Source organism: Bison bison, unplaced genomic scaffold (genome assembly GCF_000754665.1).
Source record: "Bison bison bison isolate TAMUID 2011002044 unplaced genomic scaffold, Bison_UMD1.0 scf7180017864345, whole genome shotgun sequence".
Taxonomy (NCBI): domain Eukaryota; kingdom Metazoa; phylum Chordata; class Mammalia; order Artiodactyla; family Bovidae; genus Bison; species Bison bison.
Genome location: NW_011494917.1, coordinates 1166972 through 1186136, shown reverse-complemented (window position 1 = coordinate 1186136; position 19165 = coordinate 1166972). Strand labels below are relative to the sequence as shown.

Genomic DNA, 19165 nt, shown 5'->3' with positions numbered 1-19165 from the left:
ACTCCTCGGTTTCTCTGTTGATTCCTCCTCCTTGTGGGTCAAAGGAAGAAGAAGAGATTATGGTCTCTCTTGCACCGATACCAGTTTCCTCAAGTTTTGGGGTGTTTTTGCTGTGCATCTCATCCCTGGGGTCCTTGAAGTTCTTCAGAGACCCCCTTTTGCTCGCCGTCCATCTCTCACCTGGCTTTCCCTGATGTAGATGATACTTTTCTGCTGTTGGCTCCTGGTAGCTAGACTACCTTTGTAGAGCTCCATTGTGCCTATGGAGTTGTCCACAGGGGCAAGTCCCTTTTAAAGTGGCTTTAGATTGGCATTCTCTTTCATGACAGCCAGACTGGGAGTGTGGGAAACACTTGTGCACTCTTCCCACAGACTCTGGGAATACAGGCCATTTGCCCTGTGGCCACTTCTTCTTGATGACCAGTCTGAGTAGCCACTTGAGGACAGCCGTGTGCCTTCTGGCACTGTCTTTCCTATGCATGGGTCCCTCAGTCTTCTGGGGACACAGCTTGAGCTCTTCAAATGATTTTCATTAAATCTCTCTTACTCACATTGAAGATGTGAAGATTCTTCCTTCCCCAAACACATACTCAGAGAAGATGAAATTCACAAAGACATCTTTTCTCTGATTTCTACCTCCCTTTGACCTAGCTAACCTCTTTTACAGGCTGAAAGTAGTTGCCAATTAATGTTCCCCAAACTGGTTTTAAGTTACCCCCTTGCAGATCCTGCTTAGGGAGCTAAGCACTTGCCTTGGGTATTTGGAGATGTTGGTGTCTATTGTCTTGGGGTCTTAAGCAAAAATGATCAGGAGTTCTGGTATTTGGTGTGTCTAGGAATGGTCAAGAGAAAGAGGGCACAGTAGAAAAGAGTTCTGGGATGTATTAAACTTTGAGATGAGTTTTAAAGGAAAACCTGTAAATGCTTAGACATCTGATTTTCTCCATTTTTAAAATTCTCAACTCCTCTATTTCTCTACCCCTTAAAATGTTGGAATGGTTCTAGGAGATACTAAAATTAGCTGTAACATTAGATAAAAGCTTCAATAGGCCTCACTGTTTCTTTCCTTAGGGCCAGGACCAAACAGGTATTATACGTCTTTTGGGACTCAGAAGTCTCTATGGTGTCTTTAACTGTTCAATTATAAAAACTATGATGAATGCAAATTGTTTTAATGCATCTTCTGTGTAGGTGAATCTTTCATAGAACTGACACTTTTAGTGACCAAAGCACCAGAGAATTATTTCAAAGCAATCTTTAAAATATGCACGCCAAGCTTGCATAAACACTGAGAACTCCCTAAACAGTAATTTTTAGATGATTGTCAAGCTGCAAGGATTTCTGGCCCCTGGTTGTTATAGGTTTAAGAGAGAGCAGATGAATAATCTAACATCCATATTTTTTCTCTTGAATACCTAAAGAAAGAACAATAAATAATATGGATTGACCATTAATTTTACCTAGAATATTCCCACTGTACTTAAAAATTGGGTTATAAAGACTGTATACTTGTCTCATGGCAAGACCTCTCAGGGTTTCCTGAGCTTTGCTACTTGAATACAGGGCAGTAGAATCAATAGAAGAAAAACATTGGAAACATCATTGATTATCATCTTTATTAGGTTAAGAAATGGTCATACTCTAGCAGGAAGAGTGTTCTAGAATTTCCAAAGCACTATTTCTTATTTAGCATGGACCTTCACGTGTGATTTCAGTCTATGTAAAAACTTGAATACCTACATGATTGAAAAAACCCTCATAGCATTGTCCTTTTACTGGGGGAATGTGGCCTTATCTTTCTTTTATGCAATTACTGATGTTTAATGTCTCACTTGAAAAAATTGGTTAAGTTACCGAATCAAATTTGGGTCTGCTTGCCCCTGTGCAGTAAAGCTAGTCTACTGACACAGCTTTGTGAGGTCAAGTGCAGTGTTTATTGTAAGGCATCAGCCAAGGAGTTGGAGACAAATAGTGCTTAGAAAACTTGAACTCCCCGAAGGGTTTCAAGAAAGCATTTCTAAAGGCCAGGGGAGGGAGGGGAGTCACAGAGTATATGATCGGATTGTGCACAATTCTGACTGGTTGATGGTGAGATCCTAGGACGGTATCACAGGGGTTAACATTATCAATCCTTAGGCTCCAGTGGGCTTGGGGGCTACATGCTGTAATCACAGAGTTAACTTCTTCCATTTTTAGCATCTATAAAACAACTCAGGAAAATGTACATCAGATACTATATTATCTAGGTACTTCAGAGAGGAGCTAAAGTAGAGGATATGAGGATATGAGAGAAGGTTCTATCCTGAGGTCTTCCTGAGGGGTCTTGCCCAGTTACAATTTCCCCCTTTTTTTTGAGATTCCTTAAGCTTGAGGAGAACAGGTGTTGGACAAAAAAGGGAATAATGTTTTGGATGGAGAGGTTAATCATAAACTCAGCAGAGGAACTAGGTTTGAGGGGGACTCAATTTCAGTTAGCCCCTTGTTTCCAGTGGTATGAAAATGTTAAAGAAACACGTGGTGTAGACTTATCATGTATTTAATTAGTCTTTGATGGCTGACATTTCAGTTTAACATTCACGTTTCACCTTTGTGACTTTTTTCCTTAGGGGGAAGCCAATCAGAGGCTGAAGTCAGGCGGAGACAACAGCTTCAACTGATACAATCTAAATACCAGAAGAAGGTCAGAATCCATCTCTTTTAGCTTAAATTTGGCAAGAAATTAGAGCACCAGCACTTTGAAAATAACCATGAAATAACACAGTAACTTTACCAAAAAGCATAAAACCTTGAAACAAATTGCAAAAGAAAATCTCAAAAATCAAAAAATCGAGATGTGAGAAGTGAAGGGATAAATACTGTGAATTCTCACCCAAGCTGTGTATCAGTCAGTGGGACCTTGGTAAGGGAATTTCTCCCACCCCAACCCCAGTTTAAGTCTCTACTATGGTTTGAATATTTGATTCCAGGAGCACAGACTTGTTTACTACATTCCCATCATGAAAGCATGGAAGTAGTACGAAAAAAAACAATGATTTTTTTTTTTTTTTTAACAAGGAACTCAGGTTTTTTTTTTGGTTTTTGGTTGTATCATGCAGTTCCAACCAGGGATTGAACCTGTGTCCCTTGCACTGCAAGGCAGGCTCTTAACCACTGGACTGCCAAGGAAGTCCCTGAAGTCTGAGTTAAATACTAAGGAAAAATTATCTGCCCTTTCTTCTCCCTAACCTAGGCTGGTGGTAGGGGTGGTTTGGGGCCAGGGAAGACAGAGAAACAGATATCAAGGTAGAAACACAGAGAAATTTCATGGACAGCAGATATAGCTTGACCATTTTTTGTGATCTAAGTAGCCTGCAGAACCAACCTATAATCATGGTGTGCTATAGCACAAACAATACTGTAATTTGCCTTTCATCATAATTTTGTGTTCCAGGGGTTCAGGCGGAAAAATAGTAACTGCTTTTTGTCCTCTGTACTCTCAATACAATTTAGCTAAAAAAAGAAGAATGTGTAAGAATCAAGAAGGAAGCTGAAGAAGCTGAAATCCAAAAAATGAGGGCAGCTCAGAGAGAGAAGGTAAGAACTGGAGAAGATGGTAAGCTAACATTTACCTAGAGCTTTTGATGTGCCAGGTTCCCACATTGTTCATATACAAAGTGTTTAATCCTCACAAGAGCCTGTGAAGTATATAATATTCTTGTTGTCCAAGTTTGCAAATGGAACTGACAATTCAGTCACTCAGTCATGTCCGACTCTCTGTGACCCCATGGACAGAGGATCAGAGGACTCGCCCAAGGACTCACAGCCAGTAAATAGAAGAAGTAGGATTCAAATCCAGACTGACTGGTCTCAGAGCTAGTGTTATTTTTTTTTAAGTAATTTTATTTTCTTTATCGGCCATACCGCATGGCATATGAGATCTTAGTTGTCCAACCAGGAATCACACTCATGCCCCCTCCATTAGAAGCATGGAATTTTAACCATGGGACCACCAGGGAAGACCCAGCTCTGGAATTCATTGTCTTCACACTCTCTCACCTTCTCAGGTGGGTGATCAAAAGAGTAGCTGTGTATTTGGCCAGAAGGCACAGCAACTAGTAACGATGGCCGCCAGTGGTACACATCATGTGTATGTACAAATATTGAACTTTCCAGGCTAAATGTTAAATAGGAGAACATGTCTTTCTCACGGGTAAAAGAAAAAGCATGCGTTTGCATTTCAGTATTAGTGATATGCTGCTGCTGCTGCTGCTAAGTCGCTTCAGTCGTGTCCGACTCTGTGCAACCCCATAGATGGCAGCCCACCAGGCTCCCCCGTCCCTGGGATTCTCCACGCAAGAACACTGGAGTGGGGTGCCATTTCCTTCTCCAATGCATGAAAGTGAAAAGTGAAAGTGAAGTCGCTCAGTCGTGTCTGACTCTTTGTGACCCCATGGACTGCAGCCTACCAGGCTCCTCCATCCATGGGATTTTCCAGGCAAGAGTACTGGAGTGGGGTGCCATTGCCTTCTCCGTCTTAAAGATTGGGTGTTGGTCAAACTTAAACCTGGTTACCAAGCAATAGATATCTTTACTAGTTAGAGTTAACAAAGCCCAAAGCTGATGGCTTATAGAATGCACAAGAATGTGAGTCTTCTTTCACCATGGAGCTCTTTACCTGGCTGGAGAGGTATATTTCTTGGAAGGTGTCCTCTTGTGTTGTGTGACCTTGGACAGGCCCCCACCCCTCTCTGAACTATTCCTGTAAAATGAGTCTGTAAGCTCCACGTCCTCTGTTCCCAAGGCCAGGAATATGTGTTGATATAGAAATGCTACATCCTCTAGAGATGTAGGCTCTGGGGTAGAGTTGAGATTGGACACACACACAAGGGATTGAAATGAAACGCTGGTGGTATTAAAAAAAAGAGTGTAGGCACTTTGTTTACTAAATTGGATTCAGCAATTCACTTCCAGGTCATTGGCTATTACACCTTCATTGAAAAAGATTCTCAAAATAATTCTTTTTAAAACCTCTCTCTCTCTCTCTCACTTCCTCTCTATTCTTCACTCTTTTGCATTCAAGGCCCCCCCACCCCCACCCCATTTCCTCCTTCAGAGGAAGGTTTACACTTCAGTCTCAAGATTGTAAAGGAGGTATTCCCTTTATATTCCCTTTATAACATAGTCTTTCTGCATTTCAGGTCGAACTCAGAAAATCATCAAATAATCACTGGGAACTAATTAAGAGGCTTGCAGATCCTGAAGAATTGTGTTGTGAACTCTTATCCTAAAAGTGATTTACTGGTCATTTAATACCCATAATTGGCTGGCTTGTGGGTCATTTATAGCTCGTTTCTTCGTGGTTCAAATAATGTACTGTATACTGTTTAGAAATGTTAGTGGCCAAAACAGTTTTCATTAACACCGAGTGAAAACAGCATTCCCTCCTTCTTAAGTTATGCCATGCCACTGGATGTACAGCAGCTGTTAACTACAAAAATCTGAACTGAATCGGCTTTTCTAAAATGACAGCTATAATGATTATTGGTGTAAATTTGTCTAAGAGTAAGAGATGGTGCGGAGAAGGCAGTGGCACCCCACTCCAGTACTCTTGCCTGGAAAATACCGTGGATGGAGGAGCCTGGTGGGCTGCAGTCCGTGGGGTCCTGAAGAGTCGGACACGACTAAGCGACTTCACTTTCACTTTTTACTTTCATGCATTGGAGAAGGAAATGGCAACCCACTCCAGTGTTCTTGCCTGGAGAATCCCAGGGACGGGGGAGCCTGGTGGGCTGCCGTCTATGGGGTCGCACAGAGTTGGACACGACTGAAGCGACTTAGCAGCAGCAGCAGCAGCAAGAGATGGTGAGAGAGAGTTGATGTATAGATCCTTGCCATTCAAAACTCAGTTTTTGAACCAGCAGCCTTGGCATATCACATATACAAATGCAGGAACTTCCCTGGTAGTCCAGTGGTTAACAATCTGCCTTGCAATGGGAGAGGACAAAGATTTGATCCCTGGTAGGATAATTAAGGGGCTTTCCTGGTGGCTCAGCAGTAAAGAATCTGCCTGCAATGCAGGAGACTCGGGTTCAGTCCCTGGGTCGAGAAGATCCTGTGGAGGAGGGCATGGGAACCCACTCCAGTATTGTTGCCTGGAGATTACCATGGGCAGAGGAGCCTTGGTAGGCTGCAGTCCATGGGGTTGCAAACAGTCGGACCCAACTGAAGTGACTGAGCACGCACACAGGATAACTAAGATCCCATGTGCCACAGAGCAGCTGAGCCCGAGTGCCATAACTAGAGAGGCTGTTCACTGCAATGAAGATCCTGATGCTGCAACTAAGACCCGATGTAGCCAAAGAAATAAATATTTAAAAAAAAGAAATGTAGAATCTCAAACCCCACCCCAGACCTTCTGAAACAGAACTGGCATTTTAACAAGCTTCCCAGGTGATTCTCGTGCGCATCCTGGTTTGAGGAGCCTTCATCTAAACTGCCTTGAGAGAGACAGGGCCGCCCACTCTGGCCCTTCCACAGACTTGATTTCTCTGGCTAATTGGCTCGGACTGCCACCCTGACCTAATTTTTCCTACTGTATATAAATCTGTGGCTTTCATAGTAAATGTGAGCCTATTTAGTAGCTTGTGTCAGATAAAAGAAGAATGGACATTAGCCATCTCGAAATGGCATGCTTCACATTGCCAGTGTGAAAATGGCCAAGGGAAGCGATAATGGCTGTGCTTATGGAGCATTTATTCTTTGAAATGCACAGCAGACACACACATGGACACCGGCGTACAAAACACCACCCTCCTCCCCAGGCACATGGCTGCTGTCCAGGAACGACAAGCCAAGGAGAATCCAAGCAGCCTGTTGCCTCCCGAGGACTTCCAGCTTGGCCCATTGGTCTTAACACCCCCTTGACCTTTATTTTGTCCTCTCCCGGGAGGGCCACCGGACTTCCCAGGTGGCACTAGTGGTAAAGAACCTGTCTGCCAATGCAGGAGACGTAAGAGACGTGGGTCAGGAAGATCCCCGGGAGGAGGGCGTGGCAACCCACTCCAGTATTCTTGCCTGGGAAATCCCATGGACAGAGGAGCCTGGTGGGCTACAGTCCATGGGGTTGCAAAGAGTCAGACATGACTGAAGCGATTTAGCACACATGCACGCAGGAGGGTCACCTGGGAACACCAGGTCTCTTTCTGATTGGCCACCACCTGTGTGTGAGTGAGGGGCGCGTAAACTGCATTCCCTGTATCTGGGAGGAGTTAATCCTGTGGGCTCAGGGGCACTTAGGCGAGGGCACTGGGGTGCTTCAGGTAAGCTTGTATTCCCTATTCTAGAGGACGTTGATGATGCGTGCTCTTCCAGGGGTGTGCTGGGACCTCCTTGTTGTTACATTTTTATGAGTTAGATGACTTCATGTTGGTAGATTGAAACTGACCACGAGGGGTTATTCTCACCACTAGAATCAGTAAATGCTACAAACCAACCACCCCTCCCCTCCTTGCTAGAGCTACCTGTTAAATTTATCAGCACACCACTGCTTCACCCTAAAGGAAATAAGACCTCCCTCCCTCTCTCCCATTCTAAAACTAAGCCTCAGAGGGCTGGTGGGGCGCAAAGATTCTGTGAATTATCTGGCATGTTATGTATCTGATTTAAAAGTGGATTCCAGGCAGAATAACGCCCCCTCCCCTGCTCTTCCACATCCTAATCCCTAGAATTTAGGAAGATGTGATGTTACGTGGCAAAGAGGAATTCAGTTTGCAGGTGAAATTAGGTTACTAATCAACTTACATTCAAATAGGAAGAATAGCCCACATTATTCAGGTGGTTCCAGTGTAATCATGAGGTTCCTTAAATTGGGAAGAGGGATGCAGAAAATTGAGAGCATTAAAGATATGGAGCTGCTGCTGTTGCTGCTGCTGCTAAGTCACTTCAGTCGTGTCCGACTCTGTGCGACCTCATAGACAGCAGCCCACCAGGCTCCCCCGTCCCTGGGGTTCTCCAGGCAAGAACACTGGAGTGGGTTGCCATTGCCTTCTCCAAAAGATATGCAGCAGGAGAAAGATTTAGCCTGCCGTTGTTGGCTTGAAGATAGAAGAAGGGCACTGGATAAGAGACTAAACCTATAGGTAGGAGCTACAAAACCGTAATGTGGGACCCCTAACTCTACACTGACCAAATAGATGACTGGCACTTAGCACAGCAGGACGTACAAACAGATGTGATTTCTGGAAACAGAGTTCTTATCGTAGGGGTAGAACGAAGTAAAGACTCAGCTGTAGTCTTTGGAGGGCACTCATTGCTAGCTACCTGAAAGCCTTGTGGTCGTGACAGCTGGTACTGGAATCTGCTAGTTTCCCTCAACCTCAGGATATTATTTGAGCCCCATGAGACCCATTTTGGACTTCTGATCTCCAGAGCTGTAAGATTATTAACAAACTTACTGTTTTAAGCCACTAAGTTTATAGTTGGTACAGCACCAACAGAAAGCCAATACAATCCATGTGGTTATACAGTGTATTAATTTCACTTCTTGGAAGTCTATATGGAAGAGAAAATATTGCCAAAATATCAGTGCATCAGTAAAATAAAGTCCTTGAAAAAACAAAAAACAGCATAACACATGCAGGGACTTGCTTTGTCGCTGGATGTCAGCGTGGTAGACACGTTTCAGGAATTGTCATAGTGAGCCTTTCACCTAAATGCAGTGCCATGGAAATAAACCTCCACCACACTTTACCCTCATAATCACATTGATGAATTAAGGAATCATTTGATTTTTTTCCCAGCCTTTCATAATGCCCACAAACTTAAAAAATAAAAATCTCCAAGTCCATGTCAAAGACCTTCTTTACCTCTTGGATTTATCTTAGTCTGCTTTTGATCAACACATGTTTGAAATAATATATAGTGCTATATAGTTTATGAATATTTTCATTCGATTCTCCCAACTTCTTAGAGCATCAGGACGTCAGAGGGGGAAGAAACCAGCTAGAAATCTGAGTGGTAAACGAAACCTTTCTTTGCTCCTTCCAATAAACTATAAAGTCATAAAGCTGATGAAGTTATGTGGAGCCCTAGAGGTCATGGTATTTTTTATAGACACTGAAAAACATAAGTAGTTAGTTTTAATGCTAAAAGTGAGGTAGGAACTACTTCATACCTACTTCATTTTCTATTTAGCATAGAAAACAAGGTCTGCATATTAGGGGCGGCGGTGCATTCACATACACGTTTTTAAGGAATCACACCTGTTGCTTATTTCTAGGAAACAAATAATAGTAAGGGCTAATTTAGAACAATTTTAGGGTTAAAACTCAACATCAAGGTAATTATTCCAATACTGCTTTTAAAAATTGGGAAAAGTTTCCATTTCTGAAAACTTTCAAGGAACAAAACAAAACTTTCAAGTTTTTCCCAGAAATATGGTTCCTACATTATGCATTTCTTTGTGCATGACCCAGCGTGGGCATTAAGCCTCTGATTGTTGAAATGCAGTAGGGTCCCATTAATTGACCCCATTAATTAACACATAATGATATCTCTGAAATGCAGGTATAGAATTAAAAGTGTAAGCCGTTCATTTATTTATGCTTAACTTTCCTCATCTGTAATAAAGTGTGTGTGTGTGTTAGTCGCTCAGTCATGTCCAGCCAACTCTTTGCAACCCATGGACTGTAGCCCAGCAGGCTCCTCTGTCCATGGGGTTTTCCAGGCAAGAATACTGGAGTGGGTTGCCATTTCCTCCTCCAGGGGATCTTCCTGACCCAGGCATCCAACTCACGTCTCCTGTGTCTCCTACGTCTCCTGCATTGCAGGTAGATTCTTGAGCCATTGGGGAAGCCACTGTCTGTAAAATGGGTATAATAATATAATAATGGGACTGGTGGGATTAAAGGATACAGTACATGCGAATCCCTTTGTATTGAATACCATGGATAGTGCTAAGGAAGCACTGAATAAGGTGCCCTGACCTAATTGACTATATCTGTAAACAAGCACCCTATCTCATTTGACTCTCTTACTATTCTTTAAACTATGTGTTTATTTGGCTGAGTCGGGTCTTGCTTGTGGCGCGTGGGCTCTCCCGTTGTGGTGCAGGGACTCTAGCTGTGGTGTGGGCTCTCTCGTTGCGGTGCACGGACTCTAGCTGTGGTGTGGGCTCTCCCGTTGTGGTGTGGGCGCTCCCGTTGCGGTGCACGGACCCTAGCTGTGGTGTGGGCTCTCCCGCTGCGGTGCACGGACTCTAGCCCTGGTGTGGGCTCAGCGGCGCTGGCGCCTGTGCTTAGTTGCTCTGAGGCAGGTAGGATCTTAGTTCTCCAGTCAGGGATTGAACCCACCGTCGGCTGTATTGCGAGGCAGATTCTTAACCCCTGGACCACCTGGTAATTCCCTACCTCTCTTACTATATCAACCTCTCGTGTGGATGGCAGACAGGATTTTTATTTTACACACGAATTGGATTGGCTTAAGTATTTCATTTTCACTATGCGCACATGTTCATTGGAAGGACTGATGCTGAAGCTGAAACTCCAATACTTTGGCCACCTCATGCGAAGAGTTGACTCATTGGAAAAGACCCTGATGCTGGGAGGGATTGGGGGCAGGAGGAGAAGGGGACGACAGAGGATGAGATGGCTGGATGGCATCACCAACTCGATGCACATGCGTTTGGGTGAACTCTGGGAGTTGGTGATGGACAGGGAGGCCTGGCATGCTGTGATTCATGGGGGTGCAAAGAGTCAGAGACATGACTGAGCGACTGAACTGAAGCTCACATGAACTGGGTTGCTGGAGAAAAAACACATTTGGCTCCTCTTCTCACAGAGATTGTTGGGCTTCCCTCTTAGCTGGGTCTTTAATCATCCCCAGGGCACAACATCTTCCTTTGCAGTCTAGGCTCATCTCTAATTATCAACATCGTTCTCCCTTATCCTCATTTTTCATTTTCAACACATGACCTCATTTCTCACCATCTCGGAGATAAAGACCATGAGGCTGAAAGTCTCTATATTTTTCTGTTTCCTTACTCTTTCTTTGCTGCTTCTACACCCACCTCATCTCAGGAGGAATAAGAAACTGCTTTTCCTTGTTGCCGTGATGGATTCTCCCACCTGTGCTTCCCATCCCGTCCCATCTTTCCTCCATCCTCCTCAGGAACCTTGTTGCTCCCTCGGTTAAGGCTCCATTTCTTCTGTAGCTTTCGTGTTTGTTTTTCTCTCTTAGGGTATAATCATACTCAAATCTCTCACCTTAAAAACAAATTGTCTCTATGCTGGCTTGCTTTCAACTCCTTCCTCCCAAGCATCACAGCTCAGCTCCTTGAAAGTCTTCTCTGCCCCACTGGATTCCCACATGCCAGTCTGTAGACCAACTCCTATCAATCATCTGAACTGCTCCCCTCCAAAATCTGTTTTAAGTGATGCTCCCCAGGTGATTTGCTGAGCTCAGCTGGCTTTTAGGAACTCACTTTCTTTGAGTCCTCACCTTTACTTGCTCCTTGGTGGGCCAAATTTGACTTCTGTCTCTAGTAATTCATTGGTTTGGATCTAGCTAAGATGGAGCTTAGTTGAAAAACGCAGTGGAGACTCTTCAGCTCCTAATTTATTTAAACTGTAATATTGTATCTATTAAGCATTCTGTCCTTCAGACTCTCTCCTTCTGGACTTCCTCTGGACCCTGTTCCCTGCTTGTTTTCTATTACTGATGTTCTATCAGGTCCCTTCCATTCATATTCTCATTGCCTTGCGCTGCCATATTGCTAGGTGAAAGCCCCCACCTTTCCACATCCGGATTTTGCTTGTGCTGATGATCTGTGAAAGCTACATCTCTCGTATTCCTGAATCACAGAACATCTATTTTACTGTATGCTTGCTATTTCTTTCGAGATATTCCACAGTATATCTCAATACAAATGAGCATACTCCTAACAGGTTCAAAACTGACCTCATATTCATTCTGATGCTCTTAAATCATAGTCACCTGTAATCTTCCCCCCCTTTTGACTCATCCTATTATTAATATGGATTTCCCAGGTGGCACAGTGGTAAAGAATCTACCTGCCAATGCAGGAGGTGCGAAAGATGTGAGTTCGATCCCTGGGTTGGGAAGATCGCCTGGAGAAGAAAATGTCAACCCACTCCAGTATTCTTGCCTGACAATTTCCATGGATGGAAGAACCAGGCAGGCTACAGTCCATGAGGTTGCAAAGAGTCTGACATGACTGAGTGCGTGCGTGCACACACATATACGTTAATATAGCCCGCCTCCCATATTTCCTTTTTACTCTCCTCTTATTTCTGTCCCCTATATTTTTCCAGAGTTTGTCCTTTCTTTTATGTCTGTGTTGTCTTAATTTGGGACTCATAATTTTATGATGTGGCTTGTGAGAAGCACACCATTGGTTTTTATATTTGTGATCCTTTCTGCTGCTTATCCTTCATGTTGCTTTCAGGATTAACTGCTTACTATCCTGCTTAAAATAATACAGTGGCTCATCATTGCCTTTAATGAAGTCCAAACTCCTTTACTTGGCATATATATTTCTTTATAATTGCCCCTTCCTGCTTTCTCAATCTTATCTTCCACCCATCTCGTACAAATCCCTTTGAATTTATACATAAGCTTCTTGGGGTTTCCTCAACTGATATATTCTCTTCTGCCTTTTGGTACTGAAAATATATGCTATAAATATGCCCTTTTCCTAGTCAGGGCCATGACTAGCCCATCGTTGCCTTCATGCAAATTAGAAACAGATGCTTCGTCCAGGCAGGCAGTTCTGTGGGTGCTCAGACTGCCACAGAGGTGACAGATGGTACCTTTGTGAGACACAGAGAAAGATACCTCTGCCGTGCTGAAGCCCCCTGTGCCGGGATGCAAAGCTTGGGGAGCTGAATGCTGCCTCTATTTTAGCCCTTTGGACCCCTCTGCTAGGCCCCTGGGCAGTGAGAGACTCATATAGTGGAATGCAGTTTCCTGCTCCCATTACCCCTGTTTCCTCCTGCAAAGTTCTTGCTTAATATTGGTCTCCATCTAGAATTTCTATCTCTCACTAGACCCTTGGTTCTTATCCTTTTATTTGGTCATCAGCCCTTAGGGAAATCTGAAGAAAGAAAGCTATGAACTCATTCACCATAAAACTGAGCATATTCCTAACAGACACCTAATTCATGAACCCAAGGTTAGAAACCACTAACTCTGAGTCAGGCTAACCCTGACTCTACCCCTAACCCAAGATGGGGCCTGCCACATAGAAGACACTGAACGAATGTTTATGGGAACTGTTGAAAGCATTTCTCCAACAGGCCGCTTCTGTGCTTGTTTCTTTATATTCATACTAGAGATTTGCAAACCTTTACTCCCTAATATATTTTATACTTTGCCATCATGGCTTTCTTGTCTATGGTCCCAGCTAGCTTCTCGAATTTTCCAGGGTAGGCACTGCTTGGTTTATATCTGTAGTCCCAGCATCTAACAGAACACAGTATGGAGCATGTAGTAGGCATATGAGGAGTGTTTACTGAGTGCCTGGGATTCGGTGACAGTAAATGATTTGCTTCAGGTCACTCAGTGATGGTGAACCTAGAACCGACTCCGTCATTTTTTCCTCTGGACCTTTCTTCTTAGATATTTTACATTCTGCCTTTGTATATGCATGTGTAAGTATGGTTGGGTGACTCCTTAATGCACTGCTAAATGGAAAGAAAGAAATAGTCTGACTAAATCTAAGTATTTGGATTAGTGTACTAAAATACCTGGGCTTCCCATGTGGCTTAGTGGTAAAGAATCTGCCTGCTAAGCAGGAGACGTGGGTTCGATTCCTGGGTCGGGAAGATCCCCTGGAGAAGGAAATGGCAGCCCACTCCAGTGTTCTTGCCTGGGAAATGCCATGGACAGAGCCGCCTGGCGGGCTACAGTCCACGGGGTCACAAAGAGTCGGACACAACTTGCTGACTGAACAACACAAAGCAACTAAAACAACTACCACAGTGGAAGGCACTGAATACTCAAATACTCCAGAACTGTGAAAACTACTTCTCCATCCACTCTTCAGGGAGGCACAGACCTTTGTTGGATGGAATATAGCTACTGGGTAACTATTTCCGTGAGCTGAGTACAGTGCCAATCTACTGGTGGAGAGATGAAAGTCCGTGTTCCAGCTTCTGACCTCACTGAAGGAACCCAGCCGTGGCCTCTGGGGGCCTGTGTGGCTTTCTCACTGTTCTCTCGGGAGCATTCCTAGTTCTGGTTTGATCAATACCTACCTGCTGCTTGCTTGCTGCCTTGTAACTCTTGGCCCCCCTTTCTTCCCCACCGAGATGTGGGGAGCTCATCAAAACTGACCACTTTTGGTCTCATGAGTCAGGATTTTTTTCTAGATTGAGATCATGTTTATTCAGTTTGCTTCCTAGAACTGTTTCATTAATAACCCCATTGCCTTGTTTCATTAATAACCCCATTGCCTAATTGATGCTTTCGGATTGTAGTAAATTTTCCCTATTATTATTTTTTTTTCCTGAAACCGAAATCATCCATTTTACCTTTCAAGATGGGATAAGTAAATAGTTCTGTGTGAATGAAGGCTTCCACGGAAATGAACAATTTTTTCCCTCTTTGGAAAATGGAACTAAACTTATGTTAGAGTTTGGAAGTGATGATTTCCATTTTCCTTTTTCACAGGTCGTCCCAGTGGACAAGTCCATTTTTTTTAAATTAAATCAAATAAAAGATGCTTGACATTAAAACTTCAAATCTCTCCTGTGTTGTGGAACTTGTCTCAGCTCCCCATTAAATTTGCTGTCTAGGAAGTCTACTTGTTTTTCATATGCAAATTTAAAAACTGACAGTTGTATCATAGTTAAAAAAAAAAAAAGCAAGTTTTCTGGGTTATTAAGTCGGATTAAAATATGTCAGAGCCATGGTGACAGTAATATCAAATGTGAAATTCTTTAGACTCTCCAAGCAACTAATTAAAAAAAAGGAGAAGAGTATTTACGCAATAGCTTATTTTGGACATTTGCTGTTCTGTCTGTCAACAGCTTTAAGTGTCTGATTCTAAGTCAGAAGGGAACTGAATTGGCTTATTGAAAATTGTTTCCTGAATGCTTTATCAGGATATAGAGTGATATATATATATATATATGTAGTATAAACTATTTAATCATATACATATATATGATTAGATCATATACATATATATATTTATATCAACTATTAAACCATTTATCATCATTTTCATTTAACATGATTGGTATGGAAATTTTATGTTTTCCCTAGAACATTCTGAAGACATTGCTTAAGATAGAAATATTGCTATCATCTGAACTAAGATTAAATTAAATATTGCTATCATCTGAACTAAGATTAAAAATATGAAATACTGATTTTTGTGATTATACCCATCAATCTGGGAGAGGGGGACCATGGAAGGAACTCGGGGCTTCTGGCTTTCAGTGTAGGGCCCAAGAGTTGTGAGAGGGTATTATCTTTGCTGCCCTGCTATGTACCATAATGGATTATGGAGGCCACCTGAACCTAAAGATTTTGGACCTTGGGTAATTTTAACATCATGATTCTGCTTAGTTCAGTTCAGTTCAGTCGTTCAGTCATGTCTGACTCTTTGTGACCCCATGGATTGCAGCACCAGGCCTCCCTGTCCATCACCAACTCCCAGAGTTCACTCAAACTCATGTCCATCGAGTCAGTGATGCCATCCAACCTTCTCATCCTCTGTTATCCCCTTCTCCTCCTACCTTCAATCTTTCCCAGCATCAGGGTCTTTTCAAACGAGTCAGTTCTTCACATCAGGTGGTCAAAGTATTGGAGTTTCAGCTTCAGCATCAGTCCTTGCAATGAATATTCAGGACTGATCTCCTTTAGGATGGACTGGTTGGATCTCCTTGCTGTCCAAGGGACTCTCAAGAGTCTTCTCCAACACCACAGTTCAAAAGCATCAATTCTTTGGTGCTCAGCTTTCTTTATAGTCCAACTCTCACATCCATACATGACTACTGGAAAAACCATAGCTTTGACATAGCAATGTCTCTGCTTTTTAATATGCTGTCTAGGTTGGTCATAACTTTTCTTCCAAGGAGCACGCATCTTTTAATTTCATGGCTGCAGTCACCATCTGCAGTGATTTTGGAGCCCAAAACATAAAGTCTCTCACAGTTTCTATTGTTTTCCCATCTATTTGCCATGAATTGATGGGACCAGATGCCATGATCTTAGTTTTCTGAATGTTGAGTTTTAAGCCCACATTTTCACCTAAAGCTTCCTTAAAAGATAATATTTTGTTACTTGCAATTTCAGAGCAACAAATTAGAGGAGAAAAAAAGACTTCAAGAAAACCTCAGAAGAGAAACTTTTAGAGAGTATCAGCAATAGTAAGTTTGTTTTCAGAACTTTGTACCTTTTACAGAGATATTGTTCATTGTGCTTTTAAATTCCAGGTGATGGTAACCGTTTAAAATATCTGGTAATGAATTCTTGGCTATTAATTATGTAATTGAACTCTAAAAGTGAGGTTCTAAGTTTGGAGACATCTATACTCACCAAAGTTGTGGTTTGTAGTCAACAGATTAGAATGAATACTGCTAAATTTGAGAAATTCCATATTCTAAATAACTTGGAGGGCTTGATTTTTTGGTAATCCAGGTTAGTTTTGATTATGAAGACTTCTGAAACACCAATATAAGCAAGACACTGTTTGAAAAGAAGTACCCAAGCAGAATCTAACTAGGGATTTAGCTAATGGACTGAGGACTTACATTTTTATAAACAAGATTTGAGAAATAATTTCACAGTTATCAGCAAAGCTCCAATTGATGGTCGTGCATCAAGGTACTTTTTCCAGTGTGACTTGGGAATCACAGCAGCTAACGTGTATAGGGCAACCACAACATGCTTTATAAGTTTGTGTCCCAGCTCTAAGTAACACCGCCTTAAAGAATAGACAAAATTGAAGAACCGTATTTCTGTCCCTAGATTAATACCAAATATTGCGGAATTAAAACCAAGCAGATCTGGGTTCAAAATCCTAGCTCCATTCTCCAGCTGTGACATTGGACAAACTACTAAACCTCTTGGAAACTCAGTAGTTTTTTTGTTTTTTGTTTTTTTTCCCTAATAGGGTTGGTAATATACCATCAGCCATTTGTAAGGATTAAATAAAATATATAAATGGTATACAAGTGATTTCATTTTATGGGGACTTGATAAGTAACTTCGTACAGAAAGAGGTTCTTGTTGCATGGAATCAGAAAACTCATTTTGTAGAGACTGTATAGAGATTGGGAGAAGGCAATGGCAACCCACTCCAGTATTCTTGCCTGGCAAATCCCATGGATGGAGGAGCCTGGTAGGCTGCAGTCCATGGGGTCGCTAGGAGTCGGACACAACTTACGTGACTTAGCAGTATAGAGATTTTTGGTTGCACCAGAGCTAGACATTGGCCTCCCACTTTCAGATGGATTGTTCTGACTGCTTCCTTTTATCTATTCCCATTGTTATACCTCATTTGCAGAATTTAAGCTTATTCGCATGTTGGTGTGAGCATATGTGACACCCTAAAGTGTATTCCTCTTCTAGGTACAGCCCTCTCTGGTTTTCTCATTCCACTGAAATTTTCTTGCCTCTGTTGTAAGCCCTAACTCCTTGCTTTAAGACTCAGGTCAGAATGCAAAATATGTTTCTCAGTATTTAACTTTGCCCCTTTTCAAATGGGGCACTTTGTCTCTGCTACCCAGGCCAGGTAAAAAGTGGGAGATGGAAAGGGGTTGGGTGGAAGTGCTAATGAATGGTGTTATCTTTCCCCACTTTCGTTTTAAGGCAGGCACGGGGTAAGAAAGCTGGTGTGAAGCTAAACACCAGGAGAAGTTGACCGTCCTAGAGATTGAGGGAGACAGGCAATGCTGCTGCTGCTGCTAAGTCGCTTCAGTCGTGTCCGACTCTGTGCGACCCCATAGACGGCAGCCCACCAGGCTCCCCCATCCCTGGGATTCTCCAGGCAAGAACACTGGAGTGGGTTGCCATTTCCTTCTTCAGTGCATGAAAGTGAAAAGTGAAAGGGAAGTCGCTCAGTCGTGTCTGACTCCTAGCGACCCCATGGACTGCAGCCTACCAGGCTCCTCCGCCCATGGGATTTTCCAGGCAAGAGTACTGGAGTGGGGTGCCATTGCCTTCTCCGAATGTATTGTTGCCTCTGCCTTCTTTGGTAGATAATGGATGAGTGTTGATTTCTTGGCTAATCAGTAGGAGTTGAAGGAGATATAGTGATTCCATGGGGGCATGTTGCCTGGAGACAATAAGAAAGTATTTTAGTATTGTAATACATAATATATTTATCCTGTGGCATCCTCCTTTTACACTGGAAAAGGGAAGACCTTCTCACTGTGAGGAATCTTAGGTACAGGACTAGGAAAACAAGCTTATCCTCTGTGAAGTTTTAACATGATAATGTGAAGGATAAGAGATTCTTAGAGTTTTAGAGGATGTGGGAGATTGTGTCATTAAACCTTTTTTATTTTTCCTAGTCCTCCAGCTTCTTGAGTTTGTGTTTTACTAAATATTAGAGATCATCCTTTTTCTGTAAAGAAAAAAGAATTCTACCCTCAGCCACCTCACACACTATCAGTGGAGCTGAATTCAATTTCATGCACATTTCACTCCTGCTTTCTTCTGCTTATCGTAAAAGTCCCAGTTAACCAGGAAAAAGAGAAGCTGGCTGAAAATGAGAAGTATCTCAAATTGATTTTTAAAGCCTATTGAGAAACACAAGAAGAAGTATATGTGTGTGTGTGTTTTAAGTATATTTTGTTTTGAAGTGCTTTCGAAATTAAAAGACTAGTAGCTAATGAAATGAATGACCATTATATAGCTAGAAATATGAAAGAAACTTCTTGGAACAGATGGATCCTCTGTATAACAAGCCTTTATCATATTTTCTTAGACTCAATTTATGGTGGAGAGACTGAATAGGAGAGCTGTTAGAATTTTTTTTTTTTAATATTTTATTTTTTATTTTTATTTATTTTTTTTTAGTAAATCCTATTAGTTGTTGTCCTTTTTATTGTATTTTTTTTTTCAAGTATTTTTCTTTTTTTTTACCTTTTTTTTTTAATTTTAATTTTTATTTTTATTTTTTAAACTTTACTAATTAATTTGTTATTTAGTTTTT

General features: G+C 42.2%; 1 protein-coding gene across 2 annotated transcripts in view; it reads left to right on the top strand.

Moving 5' to 3' along the window:
• Positions 1–19165, top strand: part of EPSTI1 (epithelial stromal interaction 1 (breast)) — a 100867-nt gene that overhangs the window by 22822 nt on the left and 58880 nt on the right. For both annotated transcript variants that reach the window (XM_010854600.1, XM_010854602.1), the window contains exons 4-6: positions 2607–2680; positions 3490–3573; positions 16300–16373. In XM_010854600.1, the coding sequence (XP_010852902.1) occupies positions 2607–2680; positions 3490–3573; positions 16300–16373 (232 nt within the window). The remainder of the gene's footprint in view (positions 1–2606; positions 2681–3489; positions 3574–16299; positions 16374–19165) is intronic.